We start from the raw sequence: 21,756 nt of genomic DNA on the forward strand, positions 1-21,756 counted from the left end.
GCGCTATCCCCCTGGGTCGCGGCGTTATTCTTTTATGTCGAAATCCCCATAGGGGAATCTTAGATCACGTCATACAAGAACTGTGTTCCAAAAATATACAAATCATCTGGGCGTTTCTGTCAGGGGGGTGGCTCTGCATCGTTTATACAAATATTCATATTTGATACAGACTGTTTATGGATAAAAATGTATTGATTCTGCCTTAAAAGTCTTGAAACTACACTTCCGGGTCTGAAATCAGCGAATCACTGTCCCTACAGCAGCCGCGTTCATGGGAAATGTAGTCTTTGGGTCGTTTGACTCGTTTCTAGCGATTATTGTGTGTTATTCTTTGGGTAAATTTGTACATTTCCACCTTCAGTCGATGCTTCATATAAATATGAGTAAAATCGCCGGGGTGGTTTGTTTATTTTTCGAACACAGGGGTTAGGGTCAGGATTAGACATTAGAGATGAGGTTTAAGGGTTGGAGTTACAGTTATGCGTGATTTATACTGAGGTGTCACACACCAAAAATAGCTGATCTACAAGCTTGATGCGTGCAGGTCTGCTATTTAGGGTTAAAAATGGCACATTTCGTTTACAAATGGCATTCATAAAATTGCCGTTTTGATGTCCTCACAAGTATAGTAATACAAGCATGCGGTGTGTGTGTGTGTGTGTGTGTGTGTGTGTGTGTGTGTGTGTGTGTGTGTGTGTGTGTGTGTGTGTGCGCGCGCGCGTGCGTACGTGCACATCACTCAGTGGACCGAATGCAGAAAGGCTGCATTGATGTAAAATAGCCTGATGGGGTGAATCCAGGTAAAGGCTATGATGTCTCATTGATCCCACCAATTACTGTAAATGCACTTCAGTCATTTGTGAGGAGATGGGGATCAAAGAGTAGGGAGAGGTCAAAGAGGAATCATTAAAGCAGTGGTTCCCAACCTGCGGGCCGGGGCCCCACTGGTGGGCCATGAGGATATTGCAAGTGGGCCCCCAAATAAATTGGCAAAACATGAAGATTGTAATGATAACACAACATTAATTAAAATACATTATAATAATACAAAAGAAAAGGTCATGGTACTTTTCTTTAAAACCTTGAAAAGTTTATTTTCATTGTGATAAATAGGAACATACTATGTTAGTTCCAGCCGTATCAAATAACCATTAAGACTGGGGACGCATCTGTGTCTCATTTTAAGATTTATTTGGGCTATTCAAAAATAGCAGATCTACAAGCTCGTAGCGCGGCACCGAGTGCCGCGCTACGAGCTTGTAGATCTGCTATTTTTTTTAAATCTTGAAAAAAAAAAATCCAGATTTTTTTCAAAAAACTGTTGATTTAGATTTTTTTTAAGAATGGCCTCAGGTCTTAATGGGTTATGTGGTCAGATGGGTGGGCCATTCTACATGTCTCCTAAATCTCAACAGTATTCTGAAAAACGTATGTTTCCATATCAGTGGTGCTCAATCTTTTTCATGTCAAGGACCCCCAAAACTATATGTATTTGGCCGCGGACCCCCATCAAAATATTTTGTTCCAGGGCCCCCCATAAGCAAAGATTTGAGTTAAAAATGTTTGCTTTAAAAATATAAGTATTCAAAGATTTGCACACATTTTCACGATTTTTCAAAAATAGCAGATCTACAAGCTCATAGTGCCGCGCTATGACCTTGTATATCTGCTATTTTTGAATAGCCAAAGTGTAAAATAATGCTTTTTAGCTCAAATCTAAAAATGACACAGTTCCAGGTCAGGTTAAGTGGGTTCACTTTGACCAGGGGTCTACATCGATCAACAAGCTCACGATGCCTCGCATTGCGACATGTTATGAGCTTGTAGATCTGCCATTTCCCCTGATTGTTCGCTTCAGAATAAGGACGCTAGGATTCACGTTCTTAAAATATTTACACAAAAGGCGTTTTGTCAATGTGATGGATCACAAAAGTAATCTTTATGTTTGGCTACAGTAGCATTGCAGTGACCAAAAAAAAGACCATCACCTCTCGCTAAAAATGGATCTAAAGCACGTTTGAAAATAGCTGAGGTAGTGTGAGCCATGGTTTGTGTGAGCGCTGATGATCCGTGCCACTCACTTTCTATCTGGGATCACACGCTGTCGCTGACTCATAGGCTTTTTATAGTCATGTCATTGCACTTCACAGCCACGCTTGCTTTATCACTGTTCCGTCAGTAAGAGATACGGTATTTTAAGGGTTTAAGTAGGAGTTGAAAGTTGGCACATACCCACCCGTAGATTGTACTGTACGTACAGTATGCATCAGGATAGGATGGTCATTTATTCATTAATAAATAAACTGGACTACAGTTTATGGCTCTTCTTTTTTTTACGACATGCTGTTGCTGGTATGAGAATGAGAATTATGATAATAAAAACTTTAGGAAAGTAATGTAGGACAAGACAATTAATCACCACGATAAATGTGCTTAATATGGAAACTGCATTTTATGTTGAATTATGAACTTGAGATAACACTGAGGGGGATATACTGTAAGCTGCAGCATTTGGAGGAATATATTTTTTCACACAGAAAGGGCAGAGAGGGACAACTTGTTTCAAGTGTCTTGATGACAACTAAACACCTCTTGACGTCCAGCCCAAAGAGACAGGAGCGTGGCTACATATCCCGGGCCCCCCTGACACCTATAGGCTCCCGCCCCATGATAATATTAGTTATAACCACTTAAACTCTATTATACTTTCTTGACCGAGTATGAGTGCCTTGTTTTTGGGGACTCGCCAGTACCGAATACGAGCATACGCAATAATTAAGTTTGCAGTTGTTTTTGCAGTTTTTTTTAAATGTTAGCTTAAATGTATACTCAGCAGGATTTGATGATTGATCCCTTGAACTAGCAGTAACAAATCCTAAAATTATACTCAATCATTACTGATGGCCTAGCAGCTAGGCCATCAGTAATGATTGAGTATAATTTTAGAATTTGTAGCAGTTGTTTAACAACCAAATAGACAATTACAATTCACCCGTCCCCCTGGGTTATGGGATCTAAACAGCCGCCGCATCCCTCCTCATTAGTGGATTGATGTCACTTTATAGAAACACGCAGCTGTCCCTTCCGGTTATGGGAATGATGTCACTTGAAAACACAACTCTTTGCATGTTGTTTTTTACTGACTACAAGCAGCAAAATGCTACACAGTGCATCTTTTAAAACAATTTAGGCTCTAATGTAGCCTGACATCGCATCGTGGGTTCGAGTCCCGTTCCCAACGATCTTTGCTGCATGTCTCTCCCCGTTTCCTGTCCATCTCCACTATACACTATAAAATAAAGGCAGAAAAGCCCCAAAAAAAGAATCTTAATAATAATTCAAACCAGCGGTTCTCACACTATTTAATTTCAAGGACCTCCATAATTCTGAGGGTCCATTTGGTTCCCCCCGAGGAACCCTGAGGGTCCCTGGGCCTGGACTGGACCCCATTTTGAGGACCACTGATTTAAACATTTGGAACACAAAGAACTGGATGAAGGCACACATTCAAGTAACAAAAAGGGGTTATTTCCATTGACAAATACAGACGTCAACATTTCAGCGGGTTGTCTCTGGCATGTTCCAGGGCCCCTGTCTATGTCTCGGTCCTTTGAATCATTAAGGGGTTTCCCCACTTACGGTGCCCCTATTAAGGGGGCTGCTGTCTGGGGGCACCGATGGTGCATACCACATAAGGGGCCATATTTTCGCCGGTGCCTTACCCATTATCCCTAAACTTCTTTGCCATTTTTTACTATTTTTAAAAACATCTTCAAATAGTTCAACTAGCCTATCTACATTGACACATTGTGAGCTTGCTATTTGAACTATTTCAAAATGTTTTTAAAAATTGCAAAAAAATGGCAAAGAAGTTTAGGGATAATGTGTAAGGCACCGGCAAAAATAGGCTCTAATGTAGCTGGACAGCGAGTCGCGGCCGTGGGTTTGATTCCCGAACCGGACGGCCTTTGCTGCATGTCCTTCACTGTCTCGCTTTCCCTGTTTCCTGTCACACTCTACTGTACTATCTGAATAAAGCCTCCCCATGCTGTCTATGGTAATGTGTGCAAGGAGTGCAGGAGGCCAAAAATATTGTCTGACCAAAAGAGATAAATCCCAGGCTCCTGTCCCCCTGCATTTTGTTAAATCACATACAAGCCAAAATGTTTTACCTTGTTGACTACTTAAGCAGGCGTGAGAGGAAAACAAGGCATCCAAAAGGCAAACAAAGCAGTGTTACTGTAGGTGACGTTTGGCCTGTGGTTCAGGGCTTCCTTCGTGGTTCTGCAGACCAGTTCATGCGTAGAAGTAACACCAGCGTCGTGGTTCCATTTCTGTCCCTGCTCTTCTTCTATTGATGGCCGTTATGATTAGTCATTGGGATTAAAAGCAATTTGTGTAAAGAATACTTTTGCAATTTCAATCTTTAGCTACTGATGGTAAGTTGCTATATGTGCAGTTTGTGAAAGGAGTGGATCCCCACAAATTCACAATGCAGTGTTCAGTGGTGAAGCCGCACCATACAGACTGGCTGCTTGTGTTATGTCCTAGTGTGTAGATGGTCTGTCTCTTTTAACCAAATAGAAGTGATAACCTTTATAAATACTTCACATATATTTACAAAAGTGCCTCAAAAGAACAATTGTTTTGTTTTTCTTTCATAAAATGATCCAACTACGACCACAATTTCACACTCTTGATGAGTTTCACTTTCATTTCACCAGGCATTTGTTGTGGTTCCTGACATCATGCATGTAACAGCATGATGTGATGAGCGGTCAGACAAACACATACAGACATACATACTGTACAGACACCCCAGTTCTAGTCAGTTTGCTCTTAGGCCACACCGTAAAAACTGATTTAAAAACACAGATTTGTTAAAATTATAGTTGATACACTCAAATATATTTGTTTAGTCCTTTATCATTGGTACGTTCCAACTATTTTTAAATTGGACTCAGTGTTCCCAGATGTATGATAATGAACGTTTTTGTACGATAATTTCATCCTCTGTACGATGTACGATCAATAATGTACGATATTTTCGCCATGTCAGAAAAAGGTGCATGAATTTACTAAGTTCCCTGGCTGCCGATTCAGGATACGGCTTGGCTTTTCACAATAAGTCAGTAAATCAGTAAATCTGACCCTAGATCTGTACTGGGAGGCATTAAAAACACTGGTTGTGTCTTTCTAGTCTTGTTCCAGGCTTTTAATTGAGTAAGGTCCAGGGCGGTGCCTGCTTCCACACATCATATATGGTGTGTTTTTCTCAAATTGGCGTTTCATACAAGGTCATTTCTTACAATAAATACGCCAATTTTGTGAAATTACATATTTACACCTGTGATTTAACCTTTTTTAGCTGTGTACGGTAGTTTTCCTTACAAATACGACAATTAAACATTTCCCATCTGGCAACACTGATAGGACTTCAGCAGAAGGACTGGGGAGGTTCCACTGAGGTTCTCTGTAGCACGGTGTGTCCTCCAAGACTGCTGTCACGCTTCCCACACTCCTTTATGTCTGATGTGACAGGTGTGGGAAAAAGAATGGAGGAGAGCTTGTACGGGTGCCAGAGTAAAGCTGAAGGAGGAGGGGGGTGGCTTTGAACCATTACTTGGTTGTGGGATGTGAGGGAGGAATGACCACCGTGCACCAATATGTTATGTATTATACGCTATTGTGAACTGGTCTCAGCGGTAATCGCACTTTGTGTGACTTTGTCCTTCATCTAACTGGACTCAAGTTTATTCAATTTATTTTAGATAGATAGATAGATAGACCGATCGGCGATTGTTTGATTAATTGACTTTTGAATAAGCTGTTGGCAGCTACATTTATTTTGGAGATGCTAAGTTGCTAACGCTTTCACAACACAAAATGTTTTCACTTTTGTGTTGTCTGTAGACTTGGACTTACTGTGAATATTTCCAGTTTAATGTTGGTGACTTTACACTAAGCTGACTGGAACAAGACTAGGGAGAAAAGATTCAAGGCAAGAGCTTAAGAAACACAAATGCAGAAAATAAATACATAATGTGTATTTATTTTTGTTCCAAAACCGTCATCCTTTATTTTAAATTATAAAATAAATGATGACGGTTTTGGAACAAAATAAATAGATTTTAAATGGCTCACTGTGTTAGCATGAAATCTGTGTGCAAGAAGCTTTTATACCGTAAGAGAGCAGAAAATCTGAAAGGATAATTTGTTATGTATAATGGCGACACAGGAAAAATCTGTCAATCACTCAAAGATTGACAGCTCAAAGAGAATGGACATTTGAAGGACAGTGTTAACTTCTACACAGATGAGACATGGAAAAGGGTCTCCAATCAATATTTAGGCGGATGTACCAAATGTTTTGCACACTTTAGCAATACATTTACGTTCGGCTTCCCTTGTGGAGTCAAAGCTCCGCTATTATGTCTGTGTACACATTTAATCCTCAGTGTATACTTGGTTGACCAGGATACTCCAGGGCTCACTGAAAAATCACATGCACTGAAAATAGCACAAGTCCTCATGTCCTTACATCCTCATGTCCCTATGTCACTACATCCTCCTGTCCCTATGTCACTACATCCTCCTGTCCCTATGTCACTACATCCTCATGTCCCCATGCCTCATGCCAATGTTTGAAGCAGATCAAGCGGTACGGTGATTGAAGGTTCCCCATTCACACTGATCACACAGACTGATCAAATCAAACTGCAGGCCTGCTTCCTGGCTAACTCAATTTGCTCTTAAACGCTTCCCTTCTCACACTGAACACACGCACGCACGCACGCACGCACGCACGCACGCACGCACGCACGCACGCACGCACGCACGCACGCACGCACGCACGCACGCACGCACACACACACACACACACACACACACACACACACACACACACACACACACACACACACACACACACACACACACACAGAGTTGGATAATATTCACTACACTCACCCACTTGCATGCATGCACAGATAGAGAAAGCTAGAGGAGATCGGGGCACTACCCATTGAGCTCTAATGAAAGGCAGAAAAAAGCTGTTACCTTGGCAACTGCCTGCACACATTTTCAGGAGGACCCAGATTTCCTGTCAGTGACTGGGATGCTTTTATTTTGGTGCCCTTTTGATAACAACGGCATCCCTAGTAGGCCGGTCACAATTATTACATAATCGCCTAATCGCAATGTTTGGAGATAACCGTAATTATCTTTGCATAATCAGCATAATTGTTTATAGGGGAAATTGCGGATCCACAAGCATAGAATGCATCGCAAAATGTTTGCAATTTTTATTTTGTAAAAACAAATATATATATATATATTTTTTGTAGGAAAGGTTAACGGAATATTGACCGCCCCTAGCACCACCCCTATGTAAAATGACAAACAGTATTGTATTTGACCTCTTTGGAACCCCCTTGCACCACCCCAAGGGGGGTAAAATGACAGCAATTCTGAAGCCACAGTGTGCTACACCATAGCTGCCAAATTCCAGACTCTGTATTTTGCACAAGGCTTAAAATTTGTCACACAATTTTGGTGCAGTTGGTACATTAGCAACTCAAAGGCTCCCCACGCTGCTCTAATAGCACATGATAATAGGCTGGTTACATCACAGCCTGTGTGGAATGATGAAGGGGTTTTGTGAGTGGTGGTGAATGCTGTAAGTTGTGTTAAAGGTAAACATTATAGGGGTTTTCTACGCTGTAATTACATGGTTGGCGCTAATAGTCTGTCATGGCAGTGACAAGTGGCTGGGGACTGATTGTTATGTCCCTATAGTTATGCATCCATTAAAAGGCAAAACTACAGTATCATTATGTTCAACGTTACATAGCGTATCTCCATATTTCAACTTTTTATGTTTTTAGCCGCATGCTGAAAGCTGGCGGCTCTACAGACACACTGAGTACTAGTCCGACACCCAAGCGACACCTGAGTGACACCTAAGTGTCATTGGCTGTCCTGGCTGTCCTTCACTCCCTTAAGCCAATGGCGACACGAATGGGGAGACGGCCTGCCCCCCGCAGTAATCCTGCTCCGGTGCCTCCCCTCATCACAGACAGTGCAACTTTTACTGCACCCTCAGGAGGAGGGTTAGCCTAAATGCTAGCGTGCTTCATTAGACCTAGTTTGGCTATTAAGTTATTATTTGGCCATGTTCACACTGACTTCAATCTTAGCTATTGTTGGGAAGACCCGTGTGGTGTCACAAAATGTTGCCACCACTTATATAAAAAACATTACAGCGTTTAGAGTCGCAGATTCTGTGACGCTGTTGCCAGGTTTGGCGAGAGAAACAAGCGATCCAAAAAACAAGTAATCAGGTCTATGAAAAGATTGGGGCAAAAAAAGCCTGCCGCATGCGGCTTTATTATGACTTTGGTCATTTCTTGTTTTGTGAATTGATGATTCATTGTACTTCATTGTACAAGAGTGTCACGCAAAAAAAGCAACAATAGCAGTGTGTTGTGAGCTTGCAGATCTGCTATTTTTGCAATTCTTTTAAACTTTTGAAAGTGATAATGAACGTGGTTAAAGGTGTCTGTGGATTTTATAAATATAAGACAGAGAATTGTCAGCACTCCAAAGTCCTTCTGGTACATTTTAATTCATGAAAAAGGCACGGGAGAAACACGGGCGTGCTTCGACGTCGAGCCTTCTTCAGCGTGAATGGCAATGTAGACCAGCTGTGTCGATTATAAAGGGCGGACCTGGGTGAAACACATGAATCGGTCCGTCTAGACACAAAATGGCTCACTATTAGGCTCATTTTTAGATTTGAGCTAAAAAGCATTATTTTACACTTTGGGCTATTCAAAAATAGCAGATATACAAGCTCGTAGCGCGGCACCGAGTGCCGCGCTACAAGCTTGTAGATCTGCTATTTTTGAAAATTTGTGAAAATGTGTGCAAATCTTTTGAATATATATATTTTTAAAGCGAACATTTTTAACTCAAATCTTTGCTTCTGGGGGGGTCCCTGGAACAAAATATTTTGATGGGGGTCCGCGGCCAAATACATATCATTTTGGGGGTCCTTGACATGAAAAAGATTGAGCACCACTGATATAGAAACATACGTTTTTTTAGAATACTGTTGAGATTTAGGAGACATTTAGAATCGGCTTCAGGTCTCAATGGGTTAACAATACCTTTGCCAAGACCAATGCCTTTGTGCCTGTCGGGAGTGAGCATGCTTCTGAGCGTGCTCACTTAACTTGTATATACTACCACAATATAAAAATATTCTTTTACAAGTAAAAGTCCTGTATTCAAAATGTTACTTTTACTAACTTTTAGGAAAATAGTGTTCTGAGCAGCTTGTAGATTTCCTATTTTTGAATATACTAAGTATAAAATAGTGATTAATTGGTTAATGTATGTTGCAATAATAATCTCTATCTAGTATCTACAAAGTAACGTGTAACTATATTTTAAAATTATTGTTATGGTCTAAAAAGTACAATATTTCCCTCAGGGTATTGAATGTAAATACTCGAAATACTACCTTAAAAATGTGCTTAAGTACTGTACTTGAGTAAATGTACTTAGTTACTTTCCGCCACGGGTTCTAAGTAAGGTCTAGCTTTGTGTCAGAGGTAGCCTATTCTTTCTGAGTGGATGTGGAAATGTGTAAAGGCCCTGACAGGTACAAAGCGTGACTGACGTGAGTGTCACAGACGCGCGTCGATGACGCGTTGTATCTGTCAGGGCCTTAAGTTCTCTCCTCGCTGTGATGTCAGTGATGAGAGCACTGTTTCTCAACCAGTGGTTTGGACCACTAGTGGTCCATGGCATAATTACAGGTGGTCCATGGGAAAATGTGTAGAAAATGTTTCAAAAAGATATATAGTATCTTTGTTAAATTGATAAAGAAGTATGTTTAAATAATATTTCAGAAGTCTGTCAAATGTATGACAAAATGTGAACTTATAGGCGTAGTGTGGGGAAAGGCTTGAAATTAAATATTGACTAATAAGGGCTTGATATATTTAGCTGCGTGCGCTGTCTACAAGCTCAAAACGTGTTATAACGCAACACGTTGTTAGCTTATAGATGTGCTATTTTCGGCATGCAATTAACCATAAATTCGGCTTTAAGGTCATTAATGTTAATTGTTAATTAGAAAAATACAATAAAATAGAAATACCTTTGTGTGTGTGTGTATATACATATACATGTATATGTGGGGCGGTCCAGAGCAAAAAAAAAAGGTTGAGAACCACAGGATTAGAAGACAACTCCTCAGCCATGCTGTGTCTAAATGCATTAACACAGTGTGTCTCACATTACATTAAATACTAACTTATACTGAGCCAGAGAGGTTCTCAAACATTTTCATGTCAAGGGCCCACAAATTAATATGTATTTGGCCGCAGACCCCTATCTGAAAATATTTTGTGCCAGGCAGGGACCCCCAAACAAGATTTGTGTCCTTAAAAATAGATCTTTTGAAAATAAGAGATCTACAAGCTCAGAACATGTCGCATCGCAACACATTGTGAGTCTGTAGATGTGGGGTGATTGTTTTCTGTTTGGCTCACAATTTACAATGTAGGCATTTAGCAGATATGCTCTTATCCAGAGCGACTTACAATAAGCAAGGTAATCACATACATAGCATGCAGAGAGACAGTGTTGTACCTCAAGAAACTAGGATCCCAGGAAAACCAAGAACCTGTCCTAACAATAGACAGTACTATCGCAATAACAGTCTGTACATTGAAACTATAGGATACCAGGTAAACAATGAACCAAGTACTTATGCTTATGAGCTACATTATAACATATCTCTCCGCTTCTGAGCTACATTGTAAACAGTGCTGGAAAGTAACAACATATATTTATTATGTTACTGTACTTAAAGCTGAACTATGTAACTTTTCTGTTCTACCCTGGATTTAAACCCGGATCTCCTGCGCAAGTGCTGATTTTATTTTTATTTTTTTACCACTGAGCTAATAGTGAAAGTATTCTCATTACTCTAATTTAGTACAATCAGTAAATCTGCTTTCACTGGTGAAGTATTGTACTCCACTACATTTGGGAAGGCAATAATTACAGCTCAGTTTACGCGGTTATATCAGGACAATATTCCATTGAAGTTTGCTTTGAAAGGTTTTTCCTTTGTAATCTTTGAGAAAGCTTTTCTTATAAAGATTACAATGAAGAAGGCTGTGTGGCCAACTGCGTTCGTTGTTCTGTGTGCTGCCCATGCCAACTCAATAAAAAGTGCCTGAAGGACATTGGCGCTGGAAATCTTTCTGAATGTAAGGAACTTGCATCCTCTCTGTCACTGTTATGCTGCCCAAAACAGGAGAATATTCCATTTAAGTTTGCTTAGACTTTCTTATAAAGATTACGATTACGATAAATGTGCGATTAAAACAGCAGATCTGTAAGCTCACAATCGCTATTCTGTACACCACCATTGTACAACGAAGTATAGTGGTTAATCAGACTAATCAATTTAGTCGATTATAAAAAATCTAAATTGAATAGTTTTTCCTGTTGATTCCTTAAGATACGAAATATAGAAAAACACCTGCTTCTTGATTATTTGATTAACCTACATGAGCAAGATTATGTCGGTTATTGGTTCTAAATATCGGTTTTGATATATTTTTGGTTAATTGTCCAGCCCTAGTTTCCTACTGAAAGGGTTAGGGTCAAGATGCCACATTGGCCCTTTACTGGTGACCATACAGTATCTAACTCAGTTGTTCTCAAACATTTTCATGCCAAGGACCCCCAAATTGATACGTGTTAAACCACACACCACCATCTGAAAAGATGTTGTGCCAGAAACCCCCATAAGAGAAGATTTGTCATTTTTTCCCAAAATGTTTTTTAAAAAAATAGCCGATCTACAAGCTCACAAGCTACACTATTTTCAAATATATTTTCATTCTAAATCAGCAGCGTAAAATGTTGTATAAGCTAAAACGAGTAAGTGGGTTCACCCTCCCCGGAAGGAACGGTTCACCTCCTCTGCTAAAGCCTAAAATGCATTATGGTGTCGTTCGGGCTTAGTGGTACCGACGCTTAGAGCAGAGGCTCCGTATTGATCACTGCTGGGTGTTGTTATTGAAGATCTGTGTGTGAATAATATGAACGCTACTGTGTCTGTATCAAGCGCTCAATGATGCAAAGTAACTAAGTAGCCTACATTTACTCAAGTACTGTATACAGTTGTGAGGTACTTTAAGTTTAATGAGTATCATTGTTTTTAATACTTTCTACTTCACCACATCTCAGAGGCAAGCATTGTACTTTTTACTCCACTACAGTTATGCTACAGTTACTACCCCTTACTAGTTAGGCTACTTTGCAGATTTAGATTACTAGAGGTTCCTATATATGGATATATTGGTTGGATCGGCAGTTCTGCACAACAATGCGCGCGCCGAGTTTGAAGTCGGTCGGTCCCAAACATGCACATGCACTTATCACCTTCTGTTCTGTTGACTTCATGACTCGTACTGATATTTCTTTGTGGTTTGGGTTTTCTTTTTTTTACTTACGTGGCATTTTTCTGGCATTTGAATTTGTGCTTTTGGCAAAAGGTTTGACATTTTAAACTCCGATCCGTGTCTGGCGGGAATGTCATTTTAAGTTTGGGATTCAGCTGTAATCAGGACATTATTTTCCTACTCACTGTTCACACTATCTATGATCTGTGGCTCTGGACAACTGGATCTACATACAGTAAATGCCTATATATGGGTGTATCGTGTTTGTATATGATTATGTCTGAGTACTTTGGTACTGTATGTGTTTGTTGGTGCCAATACCTTTGCCTTTTTACTCAAGCAACATTTTGAATACAGGACTTTTACTTCTTACAGAGTATTTCTACGTTGTGATATTGCTACTTTTACTTAAGTAAAAAAAAAAAACGGAATACTTCTTACACCACTGGCTGTATCAAGCGCCCCTGGAGCCTGCCCGCTCTGTGCTGAATGGACCATTCAACCTCCTACTTCAAGTCTAATAAGGGAGCAAATGATCTCGTTGCTATCCTTTGGTTATATAGCTCCAGAATGATTGATGAGGCAGCGCCGCGGACCCCCGCTTCGCCTCATCTCTCCGGGGGAGAACCTGGGATGACCTTGAACACGGCATGTGTAGCACTCTAGCACTCTAGACCAGTGGTTCTCAACCTGTGGAGTGGGACCCCAGGGGGGGTCCCCACATGATTTTGGGGGGTCACCAGATCACAGTGAAGTGACAATTTAAGAACTTTTAAGACCTTTTTAATACTAAGAAAGAATAAGAAAGAAAATAAATAAGAAATAAGAAATAAGAAAGAAAAGAAAAAAAACATTACTGCATCAAAAGTAATCAACAAACTATATTGGCCAAACATTGGCCAAATTGTCAAATAATATAAGAAAGAGATAAACATTTTTTAGCCAATCTACAAGCTCACAATGCCTCGCAAGGCGAGGCATTGTGAGCTTGCCTATACATTCCATATTTTGGGGTTGCGGAAATGTTTTACTATTATTATTTCAAAAGATGAAAAAAAAATCAAACATTTCTCCAAATCATTTCAGAATGTTTCAATAAAAAGAAATACAATTTAAAATAAGTGAAAATCGCTGATCTACAAGCTCACAATTGGTTTCATTGCGGCATTACACAGAATCAATTAAATTAACAACATTATGTCAGAGAAAAGGACTGCACTCTGGTGATCAGCATTCAGTGGTTCAAAATCAGAAAAACTATCTTTTTTAAGCAAATGTCTTTGGATAGGTAAAAATAACCCTGATTATTATTCCAATCCTGTAGTGGTTTTTAGTTACATATCTGCGGTCCTTCTGTTATCTTGGCTCTCTTCAGATAGTGAATATTTAGTTTTAAAATTAAAGTCATTGAGTTTTCTTGGCAGTGGGGGATTGTCCTTTGTCTGACTATGTTGAAGACAGTTTCAGATCTCCTTTGTTACAAATTGACAATTGCCACAGAGACACCCGTCTCCCAATGGCACCAAGCAGGTACTTATTGAACTTGGTCTGTGAGGTGTTTCCGTTGTGCTCTAAAGCAGTGTTTCTCAAATGGGGGTACATGTACTCCTAGGGGTACTCGGAGGTACTACAGGGGATGAGAGAAAGTGGGAAATGGAAAAACCTTTACTGTTGTATTAAATGATAAAACATCAAGAAACTTTGTGTGAACCTGCTGATCTGTAAAGTTTCAAACCAAATAAAATCAACAACTTGACTAGTACAACTATTACCGAGTATAAAGTAATACTTATTTGCCCTTATTATTGACTTAAATGTTTGATTTTTCATGTCAATATTTTTGATGTAAAATGCAGTAGTCGGATAAAGGGGGTACTTGGATTCAGAAAGAAGGGAAAAGAGATACAGAAGTTAAAAAAATCACACCCTGTGTGAAGGTAGCGGCGCCTTTGATACATTTTGTCATCGATATGTGTTTATAATGTGTTTATAGTCACGTGTCACGTGAAGCTTGACCAATCACTTTGTTGACGTACGCACCTGACCAATCAGAACGTTGACGTACGCACACGGACAAAGTCAGGTATAGAGCGGCTAGCGCCGCTAAAAATCACACCCTGTGTGAAGTGAATGGTGCCTTGCTTAGCTTGGCTAACATGTTCAATCAGCCAAGCTAACATGTCCAATGTTAGCTTGGCTGATGGCACTGATGTCACTTCGAAACATTTAAACAATGTTTCAAAGTGACACACCTATTTATAGGGCTCTATTTCGTCATGCGTCTCGCTAGCCAATCAAAGCACACCCTTTCAACATATTGTCACGTGTCACGTGATGCTTGACCAATGTTAGCTTGGTGGACGTACGGACACACAGACAAAGCCACGTATAGGAGTGGTTGCCTTCGGCACCACTCAAAAATCGTACTGAAATATTTTGGGAAATTATGGTCCAGCCCAGTCCAGACATACTGCAACTGCACATTTCTCAAATTCTACACAGGACCACAGGGAAGAAAATCACTCACAGATGCATAGGCCCATCATCCAGCAAATATTGTATCTGTTTTATAGAGGTATAAATTAATATACGGTAAAATAGGCCTACCAGGCAGCTCAAATGCCTGCTCTTAAAAAATGATAAATGGTGCATTTCTATAGTGCCTTTATCCAAAGCGCTTTACAATGTGAATTTTATTCACCCATTCACACACAAATGGTGGAGGCAACCATGCAAGGCACCAACCTGAAAGTGACTAACCCAGGTCAAGCCAGGGATCGAATCGGGAACCTTCTGATTCCCAAGCGGCCGCTCTACCTCCAGAGCCACTGCCGCCCCTGCTCTTGACTTGAAACCTAATGTCAGTTGAATTTGACAACAGTTCAACAATCCTCCCTAAATGAAGGCGGCTGGCCTTGTTGAAATGAACAACAATTCAGCCTGATGACAACAATCCATAATCATGTGTTGAGGAAACAGAAAAAGTGTGTGTGTGTGTGTGTGTGTGTGTGTGTGTGTGTGTGTGTGTGTGTGTGTGTGTGTGTGTGTGTGTGTGTGTGTGTGTGTGTGTGTGTGTGTGTGCGTGTGTGAAGGCTTTTGCTAAATGTATTCAAACTAGAGGTGCGGGTCGCTTCGCGACCCTTCCGTCTAGTCACTGGCGCGAGGCTCTCGTCAAGTGGGCTGTAGATGTTTTGGACACGCAAACCAAAAGCGAGAGCAACAGTGTTTCCAGACGCAAACCGAAAACGAAAGCAAACTGAGAGACGGACACATTTCACCCGTTCATCTATCTATGTATTCACACAGGCTCTTGCAGGAGCAGAATGTGCGGCACAGAGTGATGAAGCAGCACGCTCAGCCCAGCGAGACGGCGCGCGCTGCGTTCAACCCTCCCAAAGAGTCAGACAGACAGTATTTGGATGGGGGGCGGGGTTGGCGGGGTTGCCATGTCCAGGAGTTGTAAGCGTGAAGTGGCGTGTAATTGGTTGGGGAAAGTGCGTCGACGCATGCGCAGTGCGCAGGGCGGTGTTTTTGCATCAAGCTGGTTGCTTGTAACCTGACCCTGCCAGAGGTGGCGGTATTGAGTAACCAGGTTCTGTGAAACAATGTGTGGAGCAAGCTGTTTGGATCTGGTAGCGTCAGGTTAGGTTGCTTGTTGCTCGCGCGCAATCTGGCAACAGTGATGCAACTTACACACACGCACGCAAACATTCGACACTGGATTCAAATTGTAAGGTAGATGTATTCATAATTCAGTATCAGCATTTATGAAACAACACATGGGCAAATATTTAATATGTTGTTGTTGATATGTAATGTATTGTCTGTCATGATGATGAATTGAGTACAAGGGACCACAATGGAAACAAGCCCTGGGCTTTTTCTGTCATCCTTTTAGCATAGTTTTTATACTGTGCAGTTTCAAACTAGTGTTCAATTAAATTAAATAAAACACACGCAGAAAAACTGCCTGAAACTATTCATAAAAATAGGCCTGAAGGCCAGTCTACACCAATGCAACTTTGGGGATAATGGTTGAAAGTGGTTGCAAGTTGTTGCATCTCTCCGGGCTTATGGGCAGTGGTGGAAAGAGTACATGTACTCAAGTACTTTTACTCTTACTCCACTACAATTATTTGAAAACATTTAGTTACTAGTTACTTTGTAGATTTTGATTATTATTACAAAACATAACCACTTCAGCCCTATTTAAACTTTGTCCATTTGAAAATAGGCAATCTACACGTGAGTTTGTAGATCTGCTATTTTCAAAAGATGTTTTATACATTTTAGACATATGATAACTGCATTCTGCATTATGAGTACTTTTACTTTTGGTACTTTAAGTATATTTTGATGCCAAATTCTTGCCAATACTTTTGTACTTTTACTCAAGTACATTTTGATTACCGGACTTTTACTTGTAACCGAGTTCCCTCTAGAGGGAAGTACAGAACCAAGTGGCCATTTTACTAAGTATAGAGCAGTGGTTCTCAAACTTTTCAGGCCGCGACCCCCAAAGTAATCATTTTTGAATTGGGGACCCCCCAGATAAATATTGTGAAAATAGCAGATCTACAAGCTCACAACGCCTCGCACTGCTATTTTCAGGGATTTTTTTTTTGGCTAAAGCTAAAATACATATCACACAAATATTTGGCGGCCCCCCTGTAGTAACTCTGAGGACCCCCTAGGGGTCCCGGACCCCCTGTTGAAGACCCCTGGTATAGAAGGTATAAGTGGCTAAAGTAATTTTAAATGTGACTGAAAATAAATAAATAATACTAATAAAGAGTATGCCACGGACAACCAGTTGCCGTTTACATGCGTGTTTGTCCAGGCTCATATACTGTAGTATTTCTAGTGAAGAATGTGTTTTGAGGTCACAAGCAGTGACATCTCACAAGCCATTTTAGGGAGCCAGTGTTCCACTGTTCATTGTAATACCAGAGGGCTTTATAGGGACTTCAGTTCATTCTGCACAACTGCAAGATTACAAGATATGCTGCACAAAGCTTGGCCACCCCGATGAAGCTGCACTGTGTTATCTAAGTCAGTGGTTCTCAAGCTTTTCAATTTCGAGTATGTCTACAATGCAGTATTGATACTTTTACATAAGTAAAGTACTTTTTCCACCACTGCTTACAGGCTACACATTAACATATCTCTGGGCTTATGAGCTACATTATTACATCTCTCTGGGCTTATGAGCTACATTATAACATCTCTCTGGGCTTGTTAGCTACAGTATGGCATCTCTCTGGACTTATGAGCTACATTATAACATCTCTCTGGCCTTGTGAGCTACAGCTACATTATAACATCTCTCTGGGCTTGTTAGCTACAGTATGACATCTCTCTCTCCACTCTTCTCCCCCTATCCCTTCCTCTCAGATGGCCTACAAACCCTGGCTGTGTGCTCAGTATTTCCCCACCAGCCAAACGTCCTGTCAGAAGAAGGTGCCGTGTCACCAGTACTGTCTGGCGGTCCAGCAGAGCTGTCCTTACATCCTGCCTGACAACGATGACCTGATCCAGGGAGGCAGTCCCAGCTTCATCTGTACGGGTCAGTATGGGGAGAGAGAGAGGCGGAGGTGATAGTTGTTGTGAATTTGGTTCATTCTGTGATGGTTTGACCCATTAATACCTGAGGCCCGATTCTGCAAATGTCTTCTAAATGTCTTCTAAGATCCAAATCTTCTAAAAACAGTTTTCTGAAAAACGTATGTTGCTATATCAGTGGTTCCCAAACTTTTCATGTCAAGGACCACCCAAAATTATATGAATTTGGCCATCGGCCGCCATCTCAAAATATATTGTTCCAGGGACCCCCAGAAGCAAAGATTTTAGTTGAATATGTTCACTTTAAAATATATATCTATTCAAAGATTTGCACACATTTTCAAGATTTTTCAAAAATAGCAGATCTACAAGTTCATAGCGCGGGACAAAGTGACGCGCTATGAGCTTGTATATCTGCTACTTTTGAATAGCCAAAGTATAAAATAATGGTTTCAATCTAAAATTACACCGATGCTTTCCCGGTTTTAATGGGTTAACATGTGGATACCTAACCAGTGCAAAGCTTGGTAGGTAAAGCTATATACGGTATATAATTTAGTTTAATGCATTTAGGTGAAGGTGAAACACTGGAAAGAAAGTGTATTTCCTGGATCACCAACATGACAACATGCAACCAACATTAACCACTTCAACTCTGCACATGCAAACTTGTCCATTACTTTTTATGAAATGGAAAAAAATAACCTGCGTTCCAATGGATCCAATGTAGTTATTGCTTAGTCTCAAGCTCTTGCTAATACTTTTCAGACTTCACATTGCGACATGTTGTGAGCTTGTAGATCAGCTACTTTTGCTACTTTTGTGAGTCATTCTTGAACGACAAAGTAGGGGCATTCATTTAACCCATTCAATCCGGGAACGCATCTCTGTCATTTTAGATCTCTTTGGCTATTCAAAAATAGCAGATCTACAAGCTCATAGTGCGGCACCGAGTGCCGCGCAATGAGCTTGTAGATCTACTATTTTTTGAATAATATTGGAAAATTTGAACTTTTGTAAAATATTTTGTTCCTGGGACCTCCAGAAGCATAGATTTTAGTTACAAATGTTCGCTTTAAAAATATGTATATTGAAAGATTTGCACACATTTTCACGATAAAAAATCTAAAATGACAGAGATGCGGATTGAATGGGTTAAAAAAGAAAAAAACATAAACAGTTGAAATAATGGTGTTAGAAGGCTTCTACCCGACAGCGCGACGACACAATATGAATGTATAAAGTGACAAAGCTTGCACAAAGGTTCCCCCGTTTTATTTGTGTGCTTTCTGATGACTTGTGCTACTACTGTAGGTATAGTGGGTCCTGGTGAGGGATGCTTGGGTTTACACGAGGACACATTCTGAGAACACTGTGACAACAGTGGATAGATTGTGTCCCATGTCTCATTTATAATGATGTGGTTTTTTAAACGAATCAACAAAGCAACATCAGTCATAAGGGCCTGCCCACGGTTTCCTGTGCTATGGAGGCAGATGGGATCACAGTTCTTTCTTTCCCTCGCTCTACACCTGCCTTACATTACATCCGCTCCACTCAGAGTATCTCTTTCTTTAGGTAGACGCTTTATTGATCCCCCGGGAAGGGAAATTGCATGCAGCAGCACAGAGAGAAGAAAAGATAGCCTATATACAGTATATGAAAGACAGGACAACCCATACCGTACACAACAAGAAAACGTTGGCGCCTCTACTCCAGTCCTTAACCACTTGAACCTATTCTGTGGGGGGGGGTTCTCAACCTTTTCAGGCCGCAACCCCCAAAGTAATTATTTTTGAATTGGGGAACCCCCAGATAAATATTGTGAAAATAGCAGACCTACAAGCCCTACAAAATAAATAAATAACACTAATAAAGAGTATGCCATGGACAACCAGTTGCCGTTTACATGCGTGTTTGTCCAGGCTCATATACTGTAGTATTTCTAGTGAAGAATGTGTTTTGAGGTCACAAGCAGTGACACCTCACAAGCCATTTTAGGGAGCCAGTGTTCCACTGTTCATTGTAATACCAGAGGGCTTTATAGGGACTTCAGTTCATTCTGCACAAATGCAAGATTACAAGATATGCTGCACAAAGCTTGGCCACCCCGATGAAGCTGCACTGTGTTATCTAAGTCAGTGGTTCTCAAGCTTTTCAATTTCAAAGACCCCCCATAAGAGTTACAGACCCGTAAGAGTCCATCATTTGGAACCCCCTCAAGGAACCCTGAGAACCAATGATCGAAGTAATATAAAATAAAAAGTGCCCCTTCTAAATAAATAAATACAAAAAGAAAAAAACGTATAGAGCAGCTATTTATTTATTATTTTTGTTTTTAGGAGCCATGAAGTGGTGAAGTAATGGCTCAGTCTTTATGGGTGGTTGTGTTGTGACCATCTCACTGCAGGACATTATCAGGGCCAAACGTGATGACATAAACATGTCAGCATGTTAAGATCACATAAAGGGCATTTTAGGGCATTTCTACTTTATGGGAAAGGACAGAGTCGGGACAGAGAGCAGAGTCTGAACCACATGAACCCATAGCATCTCTGTTCTGAGACGTTTACCTTTATACCTCAGCGGTTCTCATGTGGTCAACCCCCAGGGGTCCTTGAGGGGGTCCCCAGCAAAATGAGGAACTAACCACTTGAAAGTATTTTATGGAATAACATACTTAACCTAGTTAATCAATTTTATACTTAGGCTACTTAAAGCCGATCTACAGGCTCACAATGGGTGTGCCATTGTGTCAAATGTGACAAATTGTGAGTTTGTAGATTGGCTATTTTTGAAACATTTTGAAAAATCTTGAAAAGTTATTAAAAATCATTTTAACAAAAATGTCCTCTTATGGGGGCCCTGGCACAAAATCCTTTCAAACGAGGGTCCACGGCGAAATACATATCAATTTGGGGGTCCCTTCCTCGTTTGAGTCCTCAAACTGCACCTTATTATTCCCGTTCTCCTCACCAGGGCTCTTGGGCGATCGGCAGCCGGAGAGCGAGGCGGAGTGCTGTGACATCAGATGGGACGCCGCCAGAGTGGACCAGCCTTCAGGCGGGACACACAAAAGGACTCCTCCTCCCCCTGCTCCGTGCCAACCCACGGAGGGGGCCACGGTCACCTCCGCCGCCACGGCCACGCCCCGATTATGTGGCGGGCGACTGAAGATCTGCCTGCTCGCCCTCGTCCTCCTACACACTGTCATCGTCATACACACGGCCTCCCATAATTCCACAGGGGTGGCGGGGGAGTCGCCGGCCCTCGCCGTTTTCTCGCCGGAGGAGAGTGCCGCCTCTAACGAAGAGTGAACCTCGGGGTGGGGGGGGGGGGGGGGGGTTGGGTGGGGAGGGGGAGGGTTCAAATCAAAGATTTTACAAAGCTTGTAAAGAATGATGTCTTTCAAGAGGAATAATGTTTCCTTTATGGCTGTTACAGTGTCGCATGGCTGCCAGGGACACGTCTGGCGGCGAGACATTCTGGACACGCCTCCGCAATCTGCCGCCAATGAAACCATCCAACCACAGGAAGTGGGAGGGGATATATAGTATCCAGAAGCTAGGGATGCTGGGATTGGACATTGGACCAAAACTGAGATGTCTGGCGCCGGATTTATAGTTTGTCGTGCGGCGGAGTCGCGCGCCCTTAATTAACCGATTATACAAGCTCGCGGATGTGACACGCTTTGAGCTTGTTG

General features: G+C 41.2%; 1 protein-coding gene across 1 annotated transcript in view; it reads left to right on the forward strand.

Moving 5' to 3' along the window:
• LOC311040656 (NALCN channel auxiliary factor 1-like) overlaps window positions 1–21,370 on the forward strand; it is a gene marked incomplete at both ends in the record, with an annotated part of 41,587 nt that extends 20,217 nt beyond the window's left edge. Inside the window, 2 exons of the mRNA XM_084050985.1 lie at window positions 17,886–18,057; window positions 21,033–21,370. Coding sequence (XP_083907111.1) covers window positions 17,886–18,057; window positions 21,033–21,370 — 510 coding nt within the window. The remainder of the gene's footprint in view (window positions 1–17,885; window positions 18,058–21,032) is intronic.
• Window positions 21,371–21,756: the final 386 nt, after the last annotated feature.

The sequence above is a fragment of the Gymnoscopelus microlampas genome (genome assembly GCF_963454915.1).
Source record: "Gymnoscopelus microlampas genome assembly, chromosome: 24".
In the NCBI taxonomy this organism is placed as follows: Eukaryota; Metazoa; Chordata; class Actinopteri; order Myctophiformes; family Myctophidae; genus Gymnoscopelus; species Gymnoscopelus microlampas.